The following is a 19873-nucleotide window of genomic DNA, read 5'->3' as shown; positions in this document are numbered from 1 at the left end:
ATAATCTTTCAATACTGTTTGTGTTCCATTTGCAGTGTTGCCACAGCAGCAGATTTTGAATTAAAGAAAATTCAGGGGTAAGATTTTGTGATGCATATGAAGCTTTGTATATTGTAAATATAGGACTGCTATACCCCGGTAATTGTGTTCGGTACACTGATAAAATTAATTATGATTACATGCTTGATTTGATTGTTTTTGTAGAACAGTAGATTGGAATGATTTGGAGATTATGAAACAATTGTTTGGCCTTTTCCAAGGAACCATGGATGTCAAGGGACAGGTAAGATCCTCTGTAGAATTTGAAAAATTCATTTCATTTCCAAAAAACTGAAAGCATTCTTATCCAGTAACATGTACTGTAAATATACTTATCCAGAAATGTGTACTGTAAACATAATTAAGTGGTGATCATATTTAAGTGCCTCTCATGCTTGTCAAATACATAACCTATAATTAAATAAACTATATTTTTGCTAAAAATGTACCAATAAAATGACAAGGAAGACTGTAGTAACTTTTGAGCATGATAATTTATGTACATTTGCAGTAATTTGGGAATAAAATATTTATTTTGAAAATCATTATGAATAGGAGATTATGCTGCAAGTTTCAAAATGAAATAAAATTTAAAAAATATGATTAAGGAAATCTGGGAAAACTTGATTTAGGAACTCTTTGATTTATGAATTACTCGCAAATGGTTGCCCAAGCTTGGTTTATCAGAGAAATGAGTTGTTTATTTTTAGCTTCCCACAAAACCAGAAATGAAGAGGGCTCCAGCCTGCACCAGAATCAGACTTAAGATCTTTCCATTCTTCCTAAAGTCACGGGAGGCTGCCGGCATGTTTCCCTCTTGTGTTCAGGTGAGATCTAGAAAGTTATATATTAAACTCTTTTTTCTAAAGTATCATATTTGAAAATTTTCTACAGTGCCAATAGTGGGCGGTACTTACTATTTTGATTTTTCAGGTTATTTTTGACTGCCTTTATGGACAGAACACAAATGCAAAACTGAAGAACCTGGCTGTACAGTTTGTCCATCATGTTTGTTTTAAGTATGTATTTCTGATGAGTACAAATGCAAAGCAAAAATGATTTTAATATATATTGTATACTGTTAGTCATTTTAATTCCACGATCTTAAAATTTCATGATTTCTCAGAAAGTACCAATTGCGATGATTTTAATTTCATGCTGCGAGAAATTAATTTAAATTTCGTATAAGCATTTAAAAGTTTTTAAAAACTAATGATAGCTTTCACGATGGATTTAATTTCACGGAAAAACGATGAATCGCGAACATAGTGAAATTAAAACCATCATGATTATTTGCCAGTCTACAGTACATGTACATGCAGTAATGCATAGCAAGTTGTGTGTCATGATATTTTTTGTTAGAACAGTAATAGATTTTAATGTTGAACTGAAACAAATGTAATGCTCAGAATCTGTGCTTCCCACCCAGCAAAAGAAGTGGAAAGTTACTATCAATATTTGCATGTTTATTTTTCCTCTGGGAAAAGATGAGACCAAAGCAACTCTTGGGGAATTATAACTGAAGTCTTAATCTGTAATGTTTTTCCAGTGGTAGTCTGCATCTGGAGATTTAGATGGAAAAGTATCATTAAACCATCCACTCTGCAGTATGTGATATTTAAGATGTGAAAATGGATGATGCTCTTATTTACAGTTGCGCAGATGCTAAATTTCAGCCAATCAGCTCTGTTCTTTTATCTGGAATGATGAAACTGATCACAGAGACCAAGGATGACTCCAGACTCCGCAGTCTTGCCTATGTCGCTGTGGGTAAAATTGTAAGACGATCTCCACAGTTGGTGAAGAAAGATATTGGACTGGCACAGAAACTCTTTGATGCCATCAGTCAGGTGAGGTGTATGTATTTTAGAGACTGGAAGCACAAAATAGAACAAATCAGAAGCCTTGAAGTAACAAGACATTGTATCACATTTAGCTATGTGACCTTGATTTCATTGTATTTTGGATTGCTGTAGATACAGATATGTAATGAAAGAACTTTTATTTATAAATAAACTTTTTTCATTACAAACTCATTGAAAGAAGTTATTGATTAAAGATTTCCAGCATATAAAATATATTTATTTGCAAATTTCAGTTGTACCGGCATATACAGCTAAACTTCGAAATCTCGAACACGGATATCTCGAATACCCCGGACATGTCGAAGAAAGGCCGCGGTCCCGACGAAATTTGCTTTATAAATGATTGAAATAAACCCCTCTATGTCGAACACGGTAATGTCGAATACCCCGGTTATCTCGAAGTAAAATCGTGTACCCATTCATTAAAATCACATGCGTTATCTCGAAGTCAGGATAATTTTCCACTCTGATGATCAAGTCCGTAGGTAAACTGAATGCTCTATTGATAACACCAACCTGTCTGTCACGCTCGGGTTACCTGTGTTCCTGTGATCAACAGATGATAGTGCGATAATTATACGAAGTGTATGTATGGCTTACCATGATTTTAATTATGCAAGCCAAAGGTTGTGTGTATTAGTCTAATGCATACGCGTGGATGACACGCTAAATGTTTTGTGGCTTGGGTACGTTTAACTTGATAATCGCTATAAATTTAATGCTATGTGAAATATGCGCGCATACATAGTTTATGCGTATGAAAGTGAAAATTATAAACATCGAAGTGAAACAAAATTCTGTAATTTAATGCAATTAGAATTTATTGTTCCCATATGAGCGTGCAGAATTTACAATCGTCCGTACACACCATCATGTGAGCGTGTGTCGCAGTGAAAACTTGTGCTATAGTACCCTGTAATTCAGTGTTGTTCTCTTGTTAGACAAAAGTGCGTGATTCTTCTTTTGCATGTGATTTTATTATGGTAAAATATTTTTCTTTTAACTGATTATACATGTATGAACATTTTTTCCAATAAAAGAAAATGTATATTTCGTTTTCATTTTTCTGACCGCGACCGGTTTTAAACTTACAATGCATAGACGATATCCGATTATGTATACATGGGAAACGATAGTAGCGGTTGACTTGCCATATTGGATTATAATTCTGTGCATATTATACAAAGTTTTTATTTTGTGAATTATAAAGAGGATGCAAAAATCTTTTTATTGCTAAATACATTTACATGTATATTAAAGAAAACGTATACAGAATTTCAAACAAGAAGGAATTTTGACATGTTTTTACTATTAAGTACATGTTCTCTGCACTAAGTTTATTTGAAGTTCATTTGAATTATAACCCTCGATATGTCGAACCCCCGGATATCTCGAAGTTCATCAACGGTCCCGTCAACTTCGAGATAACGAAGTTTAACTGTATTTGAATTTAGAGGCCTGTTCAACAGCGCTTGCGCTCAGTAACATTTCTATTAGAGATATAAGGAATTTTGGCGAGCGCTCATGAACGTTCGCTCTGTTGAACAGGCCTCAGATTTGACTGAGAATGTTTAACTTTATGTTTTCAGGAGGATTCTGAATCTCGATTGGCTATTCAAGAATCATTGTCTCTGATGTCATCAGCTTATTCTGAAATTGACCAATCAGCGTCCTCACTTATGGAGGCATTAATTACTCAGAATATAGAGAAGGTTGGGAAATATTTCTGAAGATTTAAATTGCTACATTCCTTTAAGCTGAAATCTGTATACACTGTAATCTCTCTTTCAGGATGAACCCCAGGCGAGGGCTATGGCAGTTCAGTATGCAAAGGTTGTGTTCCCAGCAGATCACGTACCATCTCGCTTTATTCTATTGTTAGCCTGTGGAGACGTGTAAGAATTTTGTATCATTTTCAGTCGGATGCAATTTTACATTACATGGTCAGTGACTAGAAATGAAATAAAACAGGTCATATCCTGAATTCTGGAAGTCTTAATTGAAACATGCCTGTACACTGCACAAGTCAGTTTTTCAAATCAAACTACACACTGTTTTTTGACAAGAACAAATGTCTACTTGGCTTCAGTAATACATTTGGCCATTACGATCTTGACTTTTTGTTTTGAGAAATGATACGGAATCGGTGTGATTTGTTGATCTCCACTCTTTGTATTTATAGCAAAGAAGACATTCAGACCGAGGCTCGGAAAGCATTATACGGTGAAAAGAAACGAGATAAGGATGGTAATGAGATAGAGAAGGACAGTGTTGTCCTACCAGACTTCTCTCAGATCATGAACTTTATCAACACACAGGTGTGTGTCATATCTTACTGTTGATAGTTATTTACTGGTATATATTATCACATTAATATTACAACTACGATAAATTCCATAAAATACAAATCTCTCGAAAAGACACACTTTGTATCAGACTATGTTCTATATTATTGTGGGGTATTTTCTGTCTGACGGATTCCCTTTTTTATACATTTGTATACCCAATTGTGAATCACTCAGTTTTAATGGTGATTTAATGCAACCATATGACAATGTGTTCAGAGTTTCCAGATCATCACACTTGGTTTTCTGAATTCATATCACCTGAAAATGATGGCTTAGTACACACATTACAAAATGATTTTTTCTTGCATATCAAAAAAAGTTCCTTTAAAATGTGATTTGTTTAATATATAAGCATTGTATGATTGATTCCAAAGATTTTATTATTGCATGTATTTAAAGTCAATAATGGAGGGAAGATAATAAATAGTAACTTGATCATGAGCCTTATTATATACCCAACTGTTTGTCACTCAGATTTACTGTTGAATTTACGCAATCACATGACATTGTGATCCAACGTTCCGGATCACAACACTGTGGTTTTCTGAATCCATATCACCCCTCTCTGAAACTGATGACATAGTACACAGATAAATGATGTTTTTATTCTTGAGCATCAAAAAATTCCTTTACAAAATGGTTTGTTTAATGGATAAAAGTTATGTAATCGATCAAAAAAGTTTCCTTTTATTATATTTTGCTAGTTGTAAAGGGGTATATAATAAATTTATCATTATAAAAGTAACTTGATCCAAAGAGCGGTATCACGCCCTGTTGACAGGCGCGGATCATCAAATCAAACTCGACTCGTTTGATCTGATGATCCGCGCCTGTCAACTCGATGTGATACCGCTATTTGGATCAAGTTACTGTTAGAATAATATATATTTATTATGTCTTATTGACAGGCACCTATCATCAGATCAAACTGGAAGCATCACTCCTCATTTGATCTTATGATCCATGCCTGTCAACTCATTGTGACCTGGCTCTTTGGATTGAGCTCCTGTAATAATAATCTGTATGTATCACTTTAGGCTGAGCAGAGGTCTGCCTCACAGAGACTGCACACGGTTGGAAGTCAGAAACTGCCATTTTCTCCAGCAGCTTATGAACAGGTCAGAATAAATTTCGGCAACAATTCCCTATTATCTCTCAGCAAAAGCTTGTTTGACTTATTGTAGATAAAATACCTGGAATCGGTTTTAAAAATTACTGAGATGCAGATGTATTCTGGTGCTATATATACATGGTGTCTATTTTTAGATGATCTTGTATCTACGTCTCTGTCTGGTCCATGGTGGGGGGATTTCCTGTGACACGGATTCCCTCTCCTCTATGCAGGAGACCTCCCCCCAGGTGGCTGTGTATGTCAGACAGCTCCTCCAGAAGGACTCCAGTGAGAGTGCCCCAGTCATACTGTACCTCAACTTTATACAGAGGCTTCTCAGTGCAGTTGGAGGTAACTCTTGAGTGTATTGGTATGGTTTATATGAGGGTTAGGTAGTTGAGCTGCTGATAATCTGTCTATTTTGTTTATGTTAGGTCCAGTGTCAATGTTTTGTTTATTGGAACTGGTTGCAGTTGCATCAGATCTTTTGGCCCCAAGATTCGTCTCACAGCTCAACTGGATAAAGGTATGAGGAAAAAAAAGTTACTTTTTTCCTTCCTTTGCTAAAACTAGGCACAAAAAATGATGCTTAGTGAGATAATTTGTTTCCTTCTGCAGAAGTAATCTGTATATAATGAAGATATGTGGGTACTCTGAATGACTAATTTCAACATTTTGAATAAAACATCCGATTTGATGTTGCAGAGCTACGTGTTTTCTTCACGAGAAGATCTGAAGAGTTATGCCAGTCAGATGTTGGCCATCGTCACTTGTTGCCAACCGGAGACAGACGTCCTGGAAACGCTCACAGACTTTTTGTCCAGAATGTCAGATAAAGTATAATTTTATGACACATTTATTTACATTTTGATTTAAAGTTTTTATGTGAGTTTCACAAGTCTAAAGAATTTTCATTTAAGCAAGAAAAGACTTAATTACATGTACCTTGTTTTATAAAGCAGCACAGTGACCTCTAAAAACTGCCATATAAAAAGATTCATATAAATCAACATTCATAAAACCTTTAACACAGCAAGACATGAATACTGCAGCAGCCTGTCTGTATCAATGAGTCCTTGTTTTATCCATTGTTGTAGAATTTTGAAGTACAACAGGGATCTATTCTGGCCCAGGGTTACTTGATAGGACGCTACCTACGAAGTAAAAAAGGAAAAATGAGTTCATCTATCACCACTGTTGTTGTTGACACCATCAAACAACTAGGTCTGTAACAGGTGTCAGTTACCGAGATACATGTCAGATAAATTGATTCAGGATTGGTCACCATTATTTCCTCTGTAAGAAGTTGTACAATGTAATTTTTTATTTTGTTTACTCTAGTGAGCATCATTGAGTCTGCTACAGAGCTTAATGTGACCCTCGTGTCCAGTGCCTGTTTGGCCCTGGGAGAAATCAGCAGGAACATGTCATTACCAATGCCACCTGGTGAAGAAAATGAAGACAAAGGGGAAATAACCAAGCTCTCTATTCTGAATATGTTGCTGAAGTTGATCAAGTCATCAAGTCAAAACAATAAAGTATGGAATGAACGTCTTTGTCTTTTCCTTGCATTTTAATACTTGTAAGTTAATTTATAAAGTATGTAACTTCTTCAAAAAAAAAACTTCAAAGTTTACATTGTTTTTTTAGGTGAAAGAGCGTGCTGCCCTTACCATGGGGCAGATGTGTGTGGGAGATGAACTCTTTCCATTTAGAAAGAAAGCAGTGCAGTATTTGATGGATTCATTTCAGGTAAATTTATAGCAATCATTACCTTTCTTACTGTAGTACATTTTTGCTTGTCAAATCGAGGGGTCAGAAAAAGCATAAATGCCAGTTACTGCACAACATGCAGGAGACAGTAGATGACCAGTTCAGAGTTTTTTATTATTTTTTTTTTTTAACATTCTTAGTATGTTTATTTTTTTACAGCCCAAACAGATTGAGCTCCACTTGACGACAGCTGAGGCCTTGGTGTTTGCTGCTATGGGAATTAACTCTCCTGCTGCTAGGGACCTGTGGACACAGACTGAGGCAGACTACCAGGTGATGATTGTATACTTATTGTATACTGTATCAATGCTAATGTACAATATGTCAGTGTTAATGATAAATTGGATAGCTACATTTACTTGAGCGAGTAATTAAGTTCTAAAGAAAACATGATGAATTCAGGAAAGGAATTATTTCTATGACAGTCATAGAATACAGTGTATTACAATTTCATTAACACAGAGTAGCATCAGTGCAGTGGAGGATGATGTGGGCTGGTACCTGGACCTCATTCTGACTAAATCTATTGTCAGTTCTAATCCTCATCTTAGACAGGTAAAGCACCAAAAGCAAATATGTGACTAAATTTGTTGTACATGTACCAGCTCATGTTAGAAATGTAGTCATCGATTTCTACAATGTACTTAAAAACTTTTATCACTATGTGAAATGCAGGAAGAGGGCACAGAAAAAGAGCATATGGACGAAACCTAATATAAATAAACTGGTGGCACAAATGAAGAGATCAATGATGTTAAAAGTTTTCCAAGAATTTAATCAGAATATTAAGGCTTCATTTCTTAATCTGAGGGTTTAAGGTTAATTGTGGACACCCTCTTAGAATATTAAACTGTAACAGTGATTAACTGTTAAGTAATAGAAATGGTACATTCCTGTATCAGTATTTTATTGAGATTTCATTAGGACTGAGGTACAATTTTGTTTTTAGGCTGCCTGTATCTGGTTACTAACTCTGGTTAAGAAGTGTGGACAGCACACTGTCGTACAAAATAAACTCAGCAACATTCAGTCTGCATTCATGGGCATGTTGACTGAGAATGATGGTAATGTAATTAAAGACATAACATATTTAACAACTAAATAAGGAATGCATTTTTACTCTGAAGTTTGTCAAGGAGTTGATTTATTTATAGCAGTGATGAAATCTGTTGTTTTATGTAGATGTAACACAGGATATAGCTTCTAAAGGCCTGGGGATGATTTACGAGATTTCTAGTTCTCAGCAGAAAGACTCTCTGGTGGCGGACCTTGTTGAGACACTGACCACTGGTAAAAGGTCAGTATCAGCTCTCTAATGGTAATGTCAATGACCTAGTTGAGACACTGACCACTGGTAAAAGGTCAGTATCAGCTCTCTAATGGTAATGTCAGTGACCTAGTTGAGACACTGACCACTGGTAAAAGGTCAGTATCAGCTCGCTAATGGTAATGTCAGTGACCTAGTTGAGACACTGACCACTGGTAAAAGGTCAGTATCAGCTCTCTAATGGTAATGTCAAGTGACTGGTGATTAAGAATCAATGTTAGTGACACATAAGAGCTGACTGGACAGAGTTAACATATGGTGATGCTTAGGTAGGATGTTGTAGAAAAACAGTGATGCAAAGTATAAACACATGTGATGTGTTGTAATCAAACTATAGATGGACTTCACAGGAGTGATGGTTAGAAATCTTATAACAAAGAGACTGGAAGACACACAGTAATTGAAAGTTTCAGAAGTGAACAGTATCAATAATTTTGACATTTAATTGCTATGATTTAGCATTTTTAATTTCTTCACAAATGTACCGGTAGTTACTAGTTATCTTTATATTTTACTGATGTTTTACGAATTAATTTCAGCACTAAGAAGGAAGTGACTGGGGACACAGCTGTGTTTGAAGAGGGAACCCTAGGGAAAACTCCAGATGGGTATTTAATTTTTACAAATATCTCTGACTCTGTCACTTCTGTCTGGAAGGCTCTGTTTATCAACTCTTCATTTATTTATTTCTTTTAAATTTATAACTTTGCATTGTTGGTGGAAGATGCATTTTGAAGCAAAAACAAAATTCAGGTCACACTGTTCTTTAAAATGTGTGTGACTTTATTATAAAAAAAATGAACACTAGATACTTATGCTTTCTTGATGTGCAGTGTAATACTCTGTTTTTCATTCTTTGCTAAATATTGAGTTCATTCAGACCTACATGTAAATTAATGAGGCAGGTTTTTTATGATGCAGTCTCATAATTCAATCAGTATTTTTCAAATGAAAAGTAAACATGAAGAATATGCTTCAGATGGAATTTTGAGATTTTTCCAATGTTTTCTTTCTGTTTTCACGTTTAATTTTTGTAAATCACACAGATTCATTTTTGTATATGGTGATTTAATGCTAACACTGTACAATTATTACATTTTAGTGATTAAAAGCTAACACTCTACTATTGTTACATTTTAGTGATTTATTGCTAACACTATAGTACATGTATTGTTACATTTTAGTGATTTATTGCTAACACTATAGTACATGTATTGTTACATTTTAGTGATTTATTGCTAACACTATAGTATTATTACATTTTAGTGATTTATTGCTAACACTATAGTATTATTACATTTTAGTGATTTATTGCTAACACTATAGTATTATTACATTTTAGTGATTTATTGCTAACACTATAGTATTGTTACATTTTAGTGATTTATTGCTAACACTATAGTACATGTATTGTTACATTTTAGTGATTTATTGCTAACACTATAGTATTGTTACATTTTAGTGATTTATTGCTAACACTATAGTATTGTTACATTTTAGTGATTTATTGCTAACACTATAGTATTGTTACATTTTAGTGATTTATTGCTAACACTATAGTACATGTATTGTTACATTTTAGTGATTTATTGCTAACACTATAGTATTGTTACATTTTAGTGATTTATTGCTAACACTATAGTATTGTTACATTTTAGTGGAGGAATATCGACCTACAGAGAGCTCTGCTCTATTGCTAATGACCTTAACCAACCAGACCTTATTTACAAATTCATGCATCTGGCCAATCACAATGCAATGTGGAATTCCAGAAAGGTTGAGTGACCATTTTATACAATGTACACCTTTAATATCATGATGCTAAAACTAATCATTGTTGAGAATATTCATATTCATAATCAGTAAAGGAAGGGTGTTTAATCCCATCATATGCAAACACCAAAACAACTGCTTTGTTTTGACACTTGTGTATGCACCCTATACAGTCATGTATATTTTTTGCATGGTAGGGTGCTGCATTTGGGTTTAGCACCATAGCAGCCCAGGCTGGAGAACAACTCCAGCCCTTCCTGTCCCAGATAGTCCCTAAGATGTACAGATATCAGTTTGATCCCAATCCTAAGATCCAGCAGGCCATGAGCTCCATCTGGAATGCCCTGGTCAAAGATAACAAAAACACTGTAAGGCTGTGTCATATTAAAGATTTTGTAACAAAAGTAATGTAAAAAAATTTCTTGATAGATTTTGATGTAGTCTTCTATATAATTGGTATAATTCTTTGTGTTTAAGGTTGATACCTACATGAAGGAGATTTTGAGGGATTTGCTTGTGAATTTAACTAGTACTCAGTGGAGAGTTCGGGAATCCAGGTAATCTTTTTGTTGGAAGTCTGAGTGTAATGTTTTTTTTTTTTTGCAAATTGTTGGGGACTAGACGTACATGTATATGTATGTGAAATAAATGTCAGCATAGTAATGGGCATCTTAATTATATGTGCAAACATCAAGAATTCTTATTATATAAATGGTATTATGACTAATCTGTAATTTTAATTAGTTGCCTGGCAGTGAATGATTTGCTACGAGGAAGGCCATTGGATGATGTGGTGGATCAGCTCCCAGAATTATGGGAGACTTGTTTAAGAGTCAGAGATGACATCAAGGTAAAAAAAAAGATTGATTTATAAGTTATTGAATTAAGGACAAGATCTAGTAAATGACTTTAGACTGTGTTTTTGGTGCTAGATCCATTATGACGTCATAAACAATTTAAACTTTCCTTTTCCCGTACTTTACAGCTCAAATAGAATTATGAAGAAAACAAAGTATTTTCATGGCATTCAATTTGAAATCATGTGAAAAGTAATCCCGATACCTATATTCAATTTTACATTATTTTTAAGAAGAGGCTAAGAACATACAAATTACCTTTTTCTGAGAAACTGTAGGTAATCTGGATACATTTCCTTTGTTTGATATGGAAAAAACTCCCATATTCATGACTGGCTTTCTTAATTTTTCATTGAAATTGACGGTTTACAAAATGATTTTTTGTCTTGTTTTCCTACAAATTATGCCCCGATACACCTTATTTGACCGAACTATAGTTATAAAGCATCATAAAAGGAATTTATTTCTCAAGTTTAAGAAATCTGTAGGCTCTTTTCATTTACTAGATCTTGACCTTAAGGGACTCAAATTTAAGTAAATTAAATAATGTAAAAGAGAAATGTCATGTTCCTGATTTGTGAAATGATTAATTTAGGGATTTATAGCAGTTTTTACATTTACATATACATTCCCCAGATCTTTCATCAAACCATCAAATGAATAACACTGTTTTAGTGGGGAAACAAATTTAAAGTAAGTTGAAATAGGAAGACTGACACATGATAGAAGATACTATACAGATGTATAGTTTGATTATGACACTATGTTAAAGTCTAGAGTCATTGACAATCATTGATGTCATACATGTGTATTACTTCTCTTGCAGTGATGCTTGTACAATATACCTGCTTGATACTTACAGATCTGTGGTACAGAATCATTAAATCTTTGTTAATCCTATGGGTTTACTTTGTTTTATTAGGGGACAGTGAGAAATGCTGCCGATTTGGCTTGTCGCTCTCTCAGTCGAGTAAGTTACTTTATAGAAAAATTGTGTTAAGTACAGAAATGAACAATTTTGCTTCTTGGATGTGCATGCTATTGTATAGAGGAAAAATTACAAAGCATATGAGAGTGCAGCAGATTGTATTCATTTTTGTGAAAATTGCACAGCCATAAAAATTAGCCATGGTAGATGCTTTGAATATTGACAGATTGACTACAGACAATTCTTATTTAGGAATTATGTATCCAATATGTACATGTATATATATATATATATATATATATTTTTTTTTAGGCCTCAATAAAGATCTGTGATGTAAACTATGGTAAAATGGGGGAGAAGGCCACAAGCTTAGTCCTACCTTGCTTGTTGAAAGTCAGTACACATAGCCCTGTTCCAGAGGTCAGAGCCATTGGGTAAGTCAAAAGTAAATACTGTTCAAAATGGGCCAAAAATTGTAATGTAATTGCTCAGGTAATAAACTTAAGTTGAAGGATTTTCTACATCAGAACATAATGCCTTTTAGGTTGTCAACGTTGTTAAAAATAAGTAAAAATGCAGGCCCCCTTTTGAAACCCCACATTGCTGTCTTAGTGACTGCCCTTCTGGAAGCAGTCAGTGGTTTGGAGCCACAGGTCATGAACTACTTCAGTCTCAGGATTGCAGGAAGTGAAGAGGCACAGGAAAGGGTAGGTCTCAAAAATCGACACTTGATTTTTAATAATGCTGCCAAAAAAAATACAAATCTTGTGAATATTATATCAAAACAGATCACTTCCTCTTCTCTGCTGAGATCCTACAGTACTTGTAGATGATTATAACAAACTCTGTAGAACTTTTTTTTTAAATTGTTTTCATTACATAGATAAAACTGTTATAGTAGAAAAATGAATATATGTTTTGCCGAAGCTAAGAGAGATATCACAGAGAGAAATTTAATTGAAAAATAATTTTGATTACACAGCTGGACAGTGCTCGTATTGCAGCTTCTAAGATGTCCCCCATGATGGAGACGGTTAACTATGTAAGTATAAAAAGTAATTCAAATAGACCAAGCTTACTGTCAAATCTCAAAAAACTTTAACAAATTGCATTGTATTGTATTGCATTAATGAAAGCTACATGTACAGTGTATATATGAAGTATCTAGAGATGGACCAAGTTCTATGGTGATGACAAAGCCATAGATAACACATTTTGTAATCTTTGTAGTGTGTACAGTACGTTGACAGTGATGTTTTGGTTGAGTTGGTTCCACGGTTGACAGATCTCATCAAGAGTGGTATTGGTATCGGTACAAAGGTCCGTAGACTTCATATTGGTCTCTAGATATTAATTCTATTAACATCAATAAAAAATATCAGAAATTTAAGAATATATGTAAGTAAAATATGCTTATTATAATGTTGTTGATTTTTTTTTTTTTCAGGCTGGATGCTCAAGTTTGGTTGTGTCCCTTGTCCATCATTGTCCACTAGACTTAGCTCCACATGCAGGTAGGTAAAGAGAACAAATTTAAGTAGAATCACAATAGATCCCCCTCCCCCACACACACCAGGGTTGTCCCTGAGAATTGAAATGGAAGGGGACATTTAAAAAGTAGAAGGGGGTCTGGGGTTCCTCTTCTAATGGGAGTTTAGGGTTTAGAAGGAATACCAAAATAACTGGGGGGGGGGGGGGGGGCTTACGTCTTTGTAGGCAGGGAAATTCCCTGACTCCTGGGTCTTAGGGACAACCCTGCACACACACAGTTCCTGATGGTTCTTTAGCTCTGTTCTTGAAGACCATGAATGATTCATTCAAATAACTTATTGCACATTTATATGTACTTGTACATCTAGCTAAAACTATTTTTAACATGCTTATGGCCAAGCATTCATGACCTATGGATATTTTCCTGGTTATAAAAATAATTTATCTCATTCTTTTAAAAAATTAACTATTTATTAAACCTATATTGCATTGTCTGTATCTCTCACATTGACTGTGTATTGCATACTGATTGTAGGAAAGCTGATGAGTGCCTTTTTATCTGGACTGAGTGATAGAAATGCTTCTATAAGGAAATCCTATTCCTCAGCACTGGGTCAATTGGTGAAGGTCAGTAAGGTCAAATGGTCAAGGTCAACTACTTCATCTTGAATGCATCATCTGGAACAAATGATTGGTTATTCTGAGTGATAATGATCATTTTCATTGATTCAGAAATATTTTAAATGTTACTTTGGTGGTCTAATACATGTACAACTTAATTAATTAGAGACCTACAATAAAGGGTTAAATATTTGATGTGACTGACTCACGACAGGTGGCCAAAGACAGTAGCGTGGAGAAACTGATCAGTCGACTGAGGACCTGGTATCTGGAGAAGGAAGGTGTGTATATGTGTAAGACAATAAGCAGGAGAAGAACAGAGATAATCTATTTACTGTTTTTCTTCTGACCAAAAGGTGCCAAGTGCTGTATACAGTAAAATACACTAACAGCAAAGTACCAGGGACAAACAATTTTGATTCATAACAAGCATACTTTGTTATATCCAATGAATTTATAATTAATTTTAAAACTTAGGGAATGAAAACTACTTCCTTGTAAACATGAACTCTTTATAAGCATTGTTCACTCACTATGTTTTATTGTACAGGATAATTTTTGCATCCCTTTTATTTCCACCCTCTTCTTAGGTAAGCAAGTTTAAAACTTGGCAAATTTAATGAAGGCAGAGTTATTTCTTTAACACTTCTGTGTCTGGGTGAGTTTAAAATGGGTCAACATACTTTGAAAGTGTGATAAATGAGAATAACCTGGGGCAAAAATAAACCACGTACACAGTATGTTTCTTTGGCTAGGATTAAAACAAAAATCATGTTAAAATGAAGGGTTTGCCAAAAATAAAGTTATATATATGAGTTATTATGGAAATGATTGTCCTAGAAATCTTGAGGGTCACTGGATTATGTGAGATTTCATGCAATTGCCAGTCTCTGTTATTTATTTGACGTACAACTTTTTTACTTTTGAACCTGGGCAAACCATTGATGGCAGCCCATGGGTTTTTGTTCTATAATTAAACGTTTACTCTATTCCCTTAACTAGAGGATTCTGTGAGATCTGCCTGTGGACTGACCTTGGCTGCCATCTCTCAGTACAACCCTGACATCCTGAAGAGACATGCTGCTCTGGCTCTACCATTGGCCTTCTTTGCCATGCATGAAAAAGGTTGATAAACAGAAGGGTTTTTTTTTTTTTTTTTTTTTTTTTAAATTAGTTTAAAATATAAATGAAGCTTTGTTAGAAAATTTTGAATATGCATAATGAATTTTTATGTGGAATCTAAATAGATCTATAAAAGTTTAAAGTTTTTTTGTTATTAAACACTTAAAGAGTTTTTTTTTAATGATTCAAGTTGCTTTTAAGCAAAACTGACTTTTCTCATTAAACAGAAGCTGAAGATAAAGAGAAAACTGAGAAGAAAATGTCAGTGTGGGAGGAAGTCTGGCTGGATGCTACACCAGGTAAACATTATACCACAGTGTGTGGAAGATATCATTATACCACAGTATGTGGAAGATATCATTATACCACAAAGTGTGGAAGATATCATTATACCATATTGTATAGAAGATATCATTATACCACAATGATATGAAGATATCATTATACCACAGTGTGTTGAAAATATCATTATACCACAATGTGTGGAAGATATCATTATACCACAATGTGTGGAAGATATCATTATACCACAGTGTGTAGGAGATATCAGTATACCACAGTGTGTGGAAGATATCATTATACCATGTTGTGTGGAAAATATCATTATACCACAGTGTGTGGAAGATATCATTATACCACAAAGTGTGGAAGATATCATTATACCACATTGTGTGGAAGATACCATTAAACCACATTGTGTGGAAGATATCATTTATATCACATTGTGTGGAAGATATCATTAATACTACAATGTGTTGATATCATTAAACCACAATATGTGGAAGATATCATTATACCACAATGTGTGGAAGATTCATTATGCCACAATGTGTGAAAGATATCATTATACCACAATGTGTGGAAGATATCATTATACCACAATGTGTGGAAGATATCATTATACCACAATGTGTGGAAGATACCATTATACCACATTGTGTGGAAGATCTCATTATACCACAATGTGTGGAAGATATCATTTACACTACAATGTGTGGAAGATATCATTGAACCACAATGTGTGGAAGATATCATTGTACAACAATGTGTGGAAAATATCATTAAACTTACATATGTGGAAGATATCATTATATCACAATGTTTGGAAGATATCATTATACCAAAATGTGTGCAAATTAAGCATTATGTGACAATATATGGAAGATATCATTATACCACTGGGTGCAAATCAAACATTATGTCACTAGATATGGAAGATATCATTATACCACAATGTGTGGAAGATCTCTAGCAAATTAAACATTATGCTACAATATCTAGATGATAGGCTACAAAACTAAACAAAAGTAGATTATAGTAACTAACTATATTTACTCAGTGAGGTAAAGACATGAGTGTCTTGATTGTAATAGGTGTGGGGGTACATGTAGTACATGCACACATTTGCAGTCATGTTCAGATTAGCCAGGATTATGCACTATGATTTTTCACATCTGCATGTTTATGTTGGACACACTTGTACATAAAAAGTCATCATAATAATTATTGTGGAATAGATAATTGTACATATACCTGAGATTATTCAGGTACTGAGGCTGGTCTTCGTTTGTACCTGGAGGAGATTGTCAGTCTATTGGGGGACACTATAACTTCCCAGTCCTGGTCCACTAAAGCCCAGGCGGCAGCTGCCATGAGTTCCGTGGCCTCCACTCTGAAGGATCGCCTGGGACCCCCACATCTTGGGCACCTGCTAAGAACACTTCTGGCTGGACTCTCAGGCCGCACCTGGACAGGGAAAGAGGCTCTTCTACAGGCCATTGATACAGTCTGTACTTACTGCAGGTAAGATGATAATGAGTTTTAAATTACCAAATTTTTCTCTTCAAAAGTTTTCTGTGTAAATCTGAATCATTTTGTGACTGTTATGGTCACTTATTCCTTCACCTTTAGAACATCACCTGAAGGTAATGATAAGAGAGAAAGAATGCCAAAAAGTAAGACAGCAATAGGAGAAAATGAGGACAAAGGATCAATAATTTAAGGGATTTTACTCTTCTTCTTTGCATATTAACATTTTCACATTATCATGCTTGTTCATTCTTGTTCCCACATATTCCCTCATATTAGGAATGTCAACAAGTATTTAAGTATTCAACTATCACTATGTCAATTACTATCAACTATCAATTATCAGTATTTACATTTGCTGTGCTTTTCTACTAAGCCAACTGTGAAATTGGTTTGAAGACCATTTTTGTGTATACTCACGCGTAAAAATATACACGGAGAAAGTCACACTAAAGTGATGTCACAATGAGGCTACAGAGACGTTAATAAAAATATGACAATATAGGGCAGCAAGAAATTCAAACATTGAGTATATTTTTGGTGCATTAAAATGTAAAATGTAAATATAATGAATGTTTTGAAGTTAAGTTCACACTAAATCTAAAAGCATTCCTTAAATAGATTCTCAACTAGGGTAAATATTTTGTTAAAAATGTGCTACATTATAGTCAGTTTAGAGATTGGGTTTGTTGTTTTTACAAATTTCGTAATCAAAAATTAAGGCAAGATTTTTATGTTTTGATAAGGCTAAGTTTTTACCTGTCGGGGATCATTTATTTAAACTGGAATAAGATGTTCAAATGGCCTTAAGTGATACTGTTAAATAATGTTTGTAAATTAACACACTCAAAATTTAGATCAATCCTCCTCTTCAATAGATTTGTGCTGTCATAAATTACCTCATTGAGTCTTGGTGCAAAAGGTGGTAAAATATGAATACAACCAAAATAAGTTAGCTTACAGTAAATCAATTACAGTCAAACCTTGTTATCTTGAACTCGATGGGACAGAGCAAAAACTTCATGATATCTGAGGATTCAAGATATCGAGGTTAAAATACATTGTACATATAGGAAAAGTCCAACTCACTTTGACATATCCATGGTATTCAAGGTATGGGTGTTCAAGATACCAAAGTTTTAATGTACATGTATTAGCATCATGTTAAGAAAAGATTAGATAAAAACAATTTAAATCAGATACATGTACATTTAGTATAGACAATTTTTACTTAATGATACTACTAAAAGGAAATAGGTTGTTTGTGACTTATAATGATTTAGATATTGTACAAAGACGTACATGTAAAGTGAAATTGACATATTGTACACAACAGGAAAGACTTGAGCATTTTTTTTTAATTGATTGTAACTTTTTTTTATAGAGAGACCTTACAGAGTGCCCCAGTAGATGGACAACCAACAATTACTGAGGTAAGAACACTCTTCTCTGATGCATTATAATGTGATATACTTGTTTTGTATAATTGTTAATGATATATATTCAAAGTTTCTTTATGATTGTAAATGATTTATTGACTTATTATGTATCATTGTTAGTTATTTATTCAGGACCTGGTTCAATATAATTGATTGCTTAAGTATAATCAATGAATTTATTATTAATTTTGTCAGGTGGTTGATGCTGTGATGAAGGAATGTAAAAAGGAGAACATTGAGTATAAAGTGGAGGCCATGAAGTGTATGGGGAATGTATTGGAGGGATACAAGGAGGATCGATTTAAAGACATGTGGGCTCTCATTACACCTGTATTACAGGTAAGTAGGTCAGTGTATGGGGAATGTGTTGGAAGAATACAGAGGATCGATTTAAAGACATGTGGGCTCTCATTACACCTGTATTACAGGTAGGTAGGTCAGTGTATGGGGAATGTGTTGGAAGAATACAGAGGACCGATTTAAAGACATGTGGGCCCTCATTACACCTGTATTACAGGTAAGTAGGTCAGTGTCTGGGGAATGTATTGGAGGAGTACAGAGGGGACCGATTTAAAGACATGTGGGCCCTCATTACACCTGTATTACAGGTAAGTAGGTCAGTGTATGGGGAATGTGTTGGAGGGATACAGAGAGGACCGATTTAAAGACATGTTGGCCCTCATTACTCCTGTATTACAGGTAAGTAGGTCAGTGTATGGGGAATGTGTTGGAGGGATACAGAGAGGACCGATTTAAAGACATGTGGGCCCTCATTAGTCCTGTATTACAGGTAAGTAGGTCAGTGTATGGGGAATGTGTTGGAGGGATACAGAGAGGACTGATTTAAAGACATGTTGGCCCTCATTACACCTGTATTACAGGTAAGTAGGTCAGTGTATGGGGAATGTGTTTGAAGAATACAGAGAGGACTGATTTAAAGACATGTGGGCTCTCATTACACCTGTATTACAGGTAAGTAGGTCAGTGTATGGGGAATGTGTTGGAAGAATACAGAGAGGACTGATTTAAAGACATGTGGGCCCTCATTACACCTGTATTACAGGTAAGTAGGTCAGTGTATGGGGAATGTGTTGGAGAAATACAGAGAGGATCGATTTAAAGATATGTGAGCCCTCATTACACCTGTTTTACAGGTAAGTAGGTCAGTGTTTTTGGGAATACATGTATGTAAGAAAGATAAACAGTGGCCTGTTTCAGAAATACAGGATACAGGGTGGATTGTGCATTGCCAAGATGGTTGCTTATACTTTTGAATCATTAGATTTTTTGGAGGTTCAATTTTCCTGGAATTCGTGTGTACCTCTCATCCATGAATTAACATCTTCCACAAATTAATAAACTATGGTTAC

The 19873-nt window shown here is 34.6% G+C and overlaps 1 protein-coding gene across 1 annotated transcript in view; it reads left to right on the top strand.

Moving 5' to 3' along the window:
• Window positions 1-19873, top strand: part of LOC133189546 (proteasome adapter and scaffold protein ECM29-like) — a 31295-nt gene that overhangs the window by 7551 nt on the left and 3871 nt on the right. The window contains exons 7-43 of the mRNA XM_061324906.1: window positions 36-77; window positions 205-283; window positions 750-866; window positions 973-1058; window positions 1694-1889; window positions 3494-3616; window positions 3696-3799; window positions 4087-4222; window positions 5290-5370; window positions 5519-5714; window positions 5798-5889; window positions 6069-6200; window positions 6461-6587; window positions 6705-6901; window positions 7014-7115; window positions 7296-7409; window positions 7599-7691; window positions 8086-8200; window positions 8319-8433; window positions 9003-9071; window positions 10122-10239; window positions 10434-10604; window positions 10714-10793; window positions 10981-11086; window positions 12016-12063; window positions 12334-12455; window positions 12566-12728; window positions 13004-13063; window positions 13252-13341; window positions 13469-13535; window positions 14048-14139; window positions 14348-14414; window positions 15136-15258; window positions 15483-15554; window positions 16803-17058; window positions 18449-18497; window positions 18699-18842. Coding sequence (XP_061180890.1) covers window positions 36-77; window positions 205-283; window positions 750-866; window positions 973-1058; window positions 1694-1889; window positions 3494-3616; window positions 3696-3799; window positions 4087-4222; window positions 5290-5370; window positions 5519-5714; window positions 5798-5889; window positions 6069-6200; window positions 6461-6587; window positions 6705-6901; window positions 7014-7115; window positions 7296-7409; window positions 7599-7691; window positions 8086-8200; window positions 8319-8433; window positions 9003-9071; window positions 10122-10239; window positions 10434-10604; window positions 10714-10793; window positions 10981-11086; window positions 12016-12063; window positions 12334-12455; window positions 12566-12728; window positions 13004-13063; window positions 13252-13341; window positions 13469-13535; window positions 14048-14139; window positions 14348-14414; window positions 15136-15258; window positions 15483-15554; window positions 16803-17058; window positions 18449-18497; window positions 18699-18842 — 4144 coding nt within the window. The remainder of the gene's footprint in view (window positions 1-35; window positions 78-204; window positions 284-749; window positions 867-972; window positions 1059-1693; window positions 1890-3493; window positions 3617-3695; window positions 3800-4086; window positions 4223-5289; window positions 5371-5518; window positions 5715-5797; window positions 5890-6068; window positions 6201-6460; window positions 6588-6704; window positions 6902-7013; window positions 7116-7295; window positions 7410-7598; window positions 7692-8085; window positions 8201-8318; window positions 8434-9002; window positions 9072-10121; window positions 10240-10433; window positions 10605-10713; window positions 10794-10980; window positions 11087-12015; window positions 12064-12333; window positions 12456-12565; window positions 12729-13003; window positions 13064-13251; window positions 13342-13468; window positions 13536-14047; window positions 14140-14347; window positions 14415-15135; window positions 15259-15482; window positions 15555-16802; window positions 17059-18448; window positions 18498-18698; window positions 18843-19873) is intronic.

Source organism: Saccostrea echinata, unplaced genomic scaffold (genome assembly GCF_033153115.1).
Source record: "Saccostrea echinata isolate AGI-Se365-2 ecotype Australia unplaced genomic scaffold, CSIRO_AGI_Sech_v1 ptg000019l, whole genome shotgun sequence".
In the NCBI taxonomy this organism is placed as follows: domain Eukaryota; kingdom Metazoa; phylum Mollusca; class Bivalvia; order Ostreida; family Ostreidae; genus Saccostrea; species Saccostrea echinata.
This window is presented reverse-complemented; position numbering and strand designations above follow the sequence as displayed.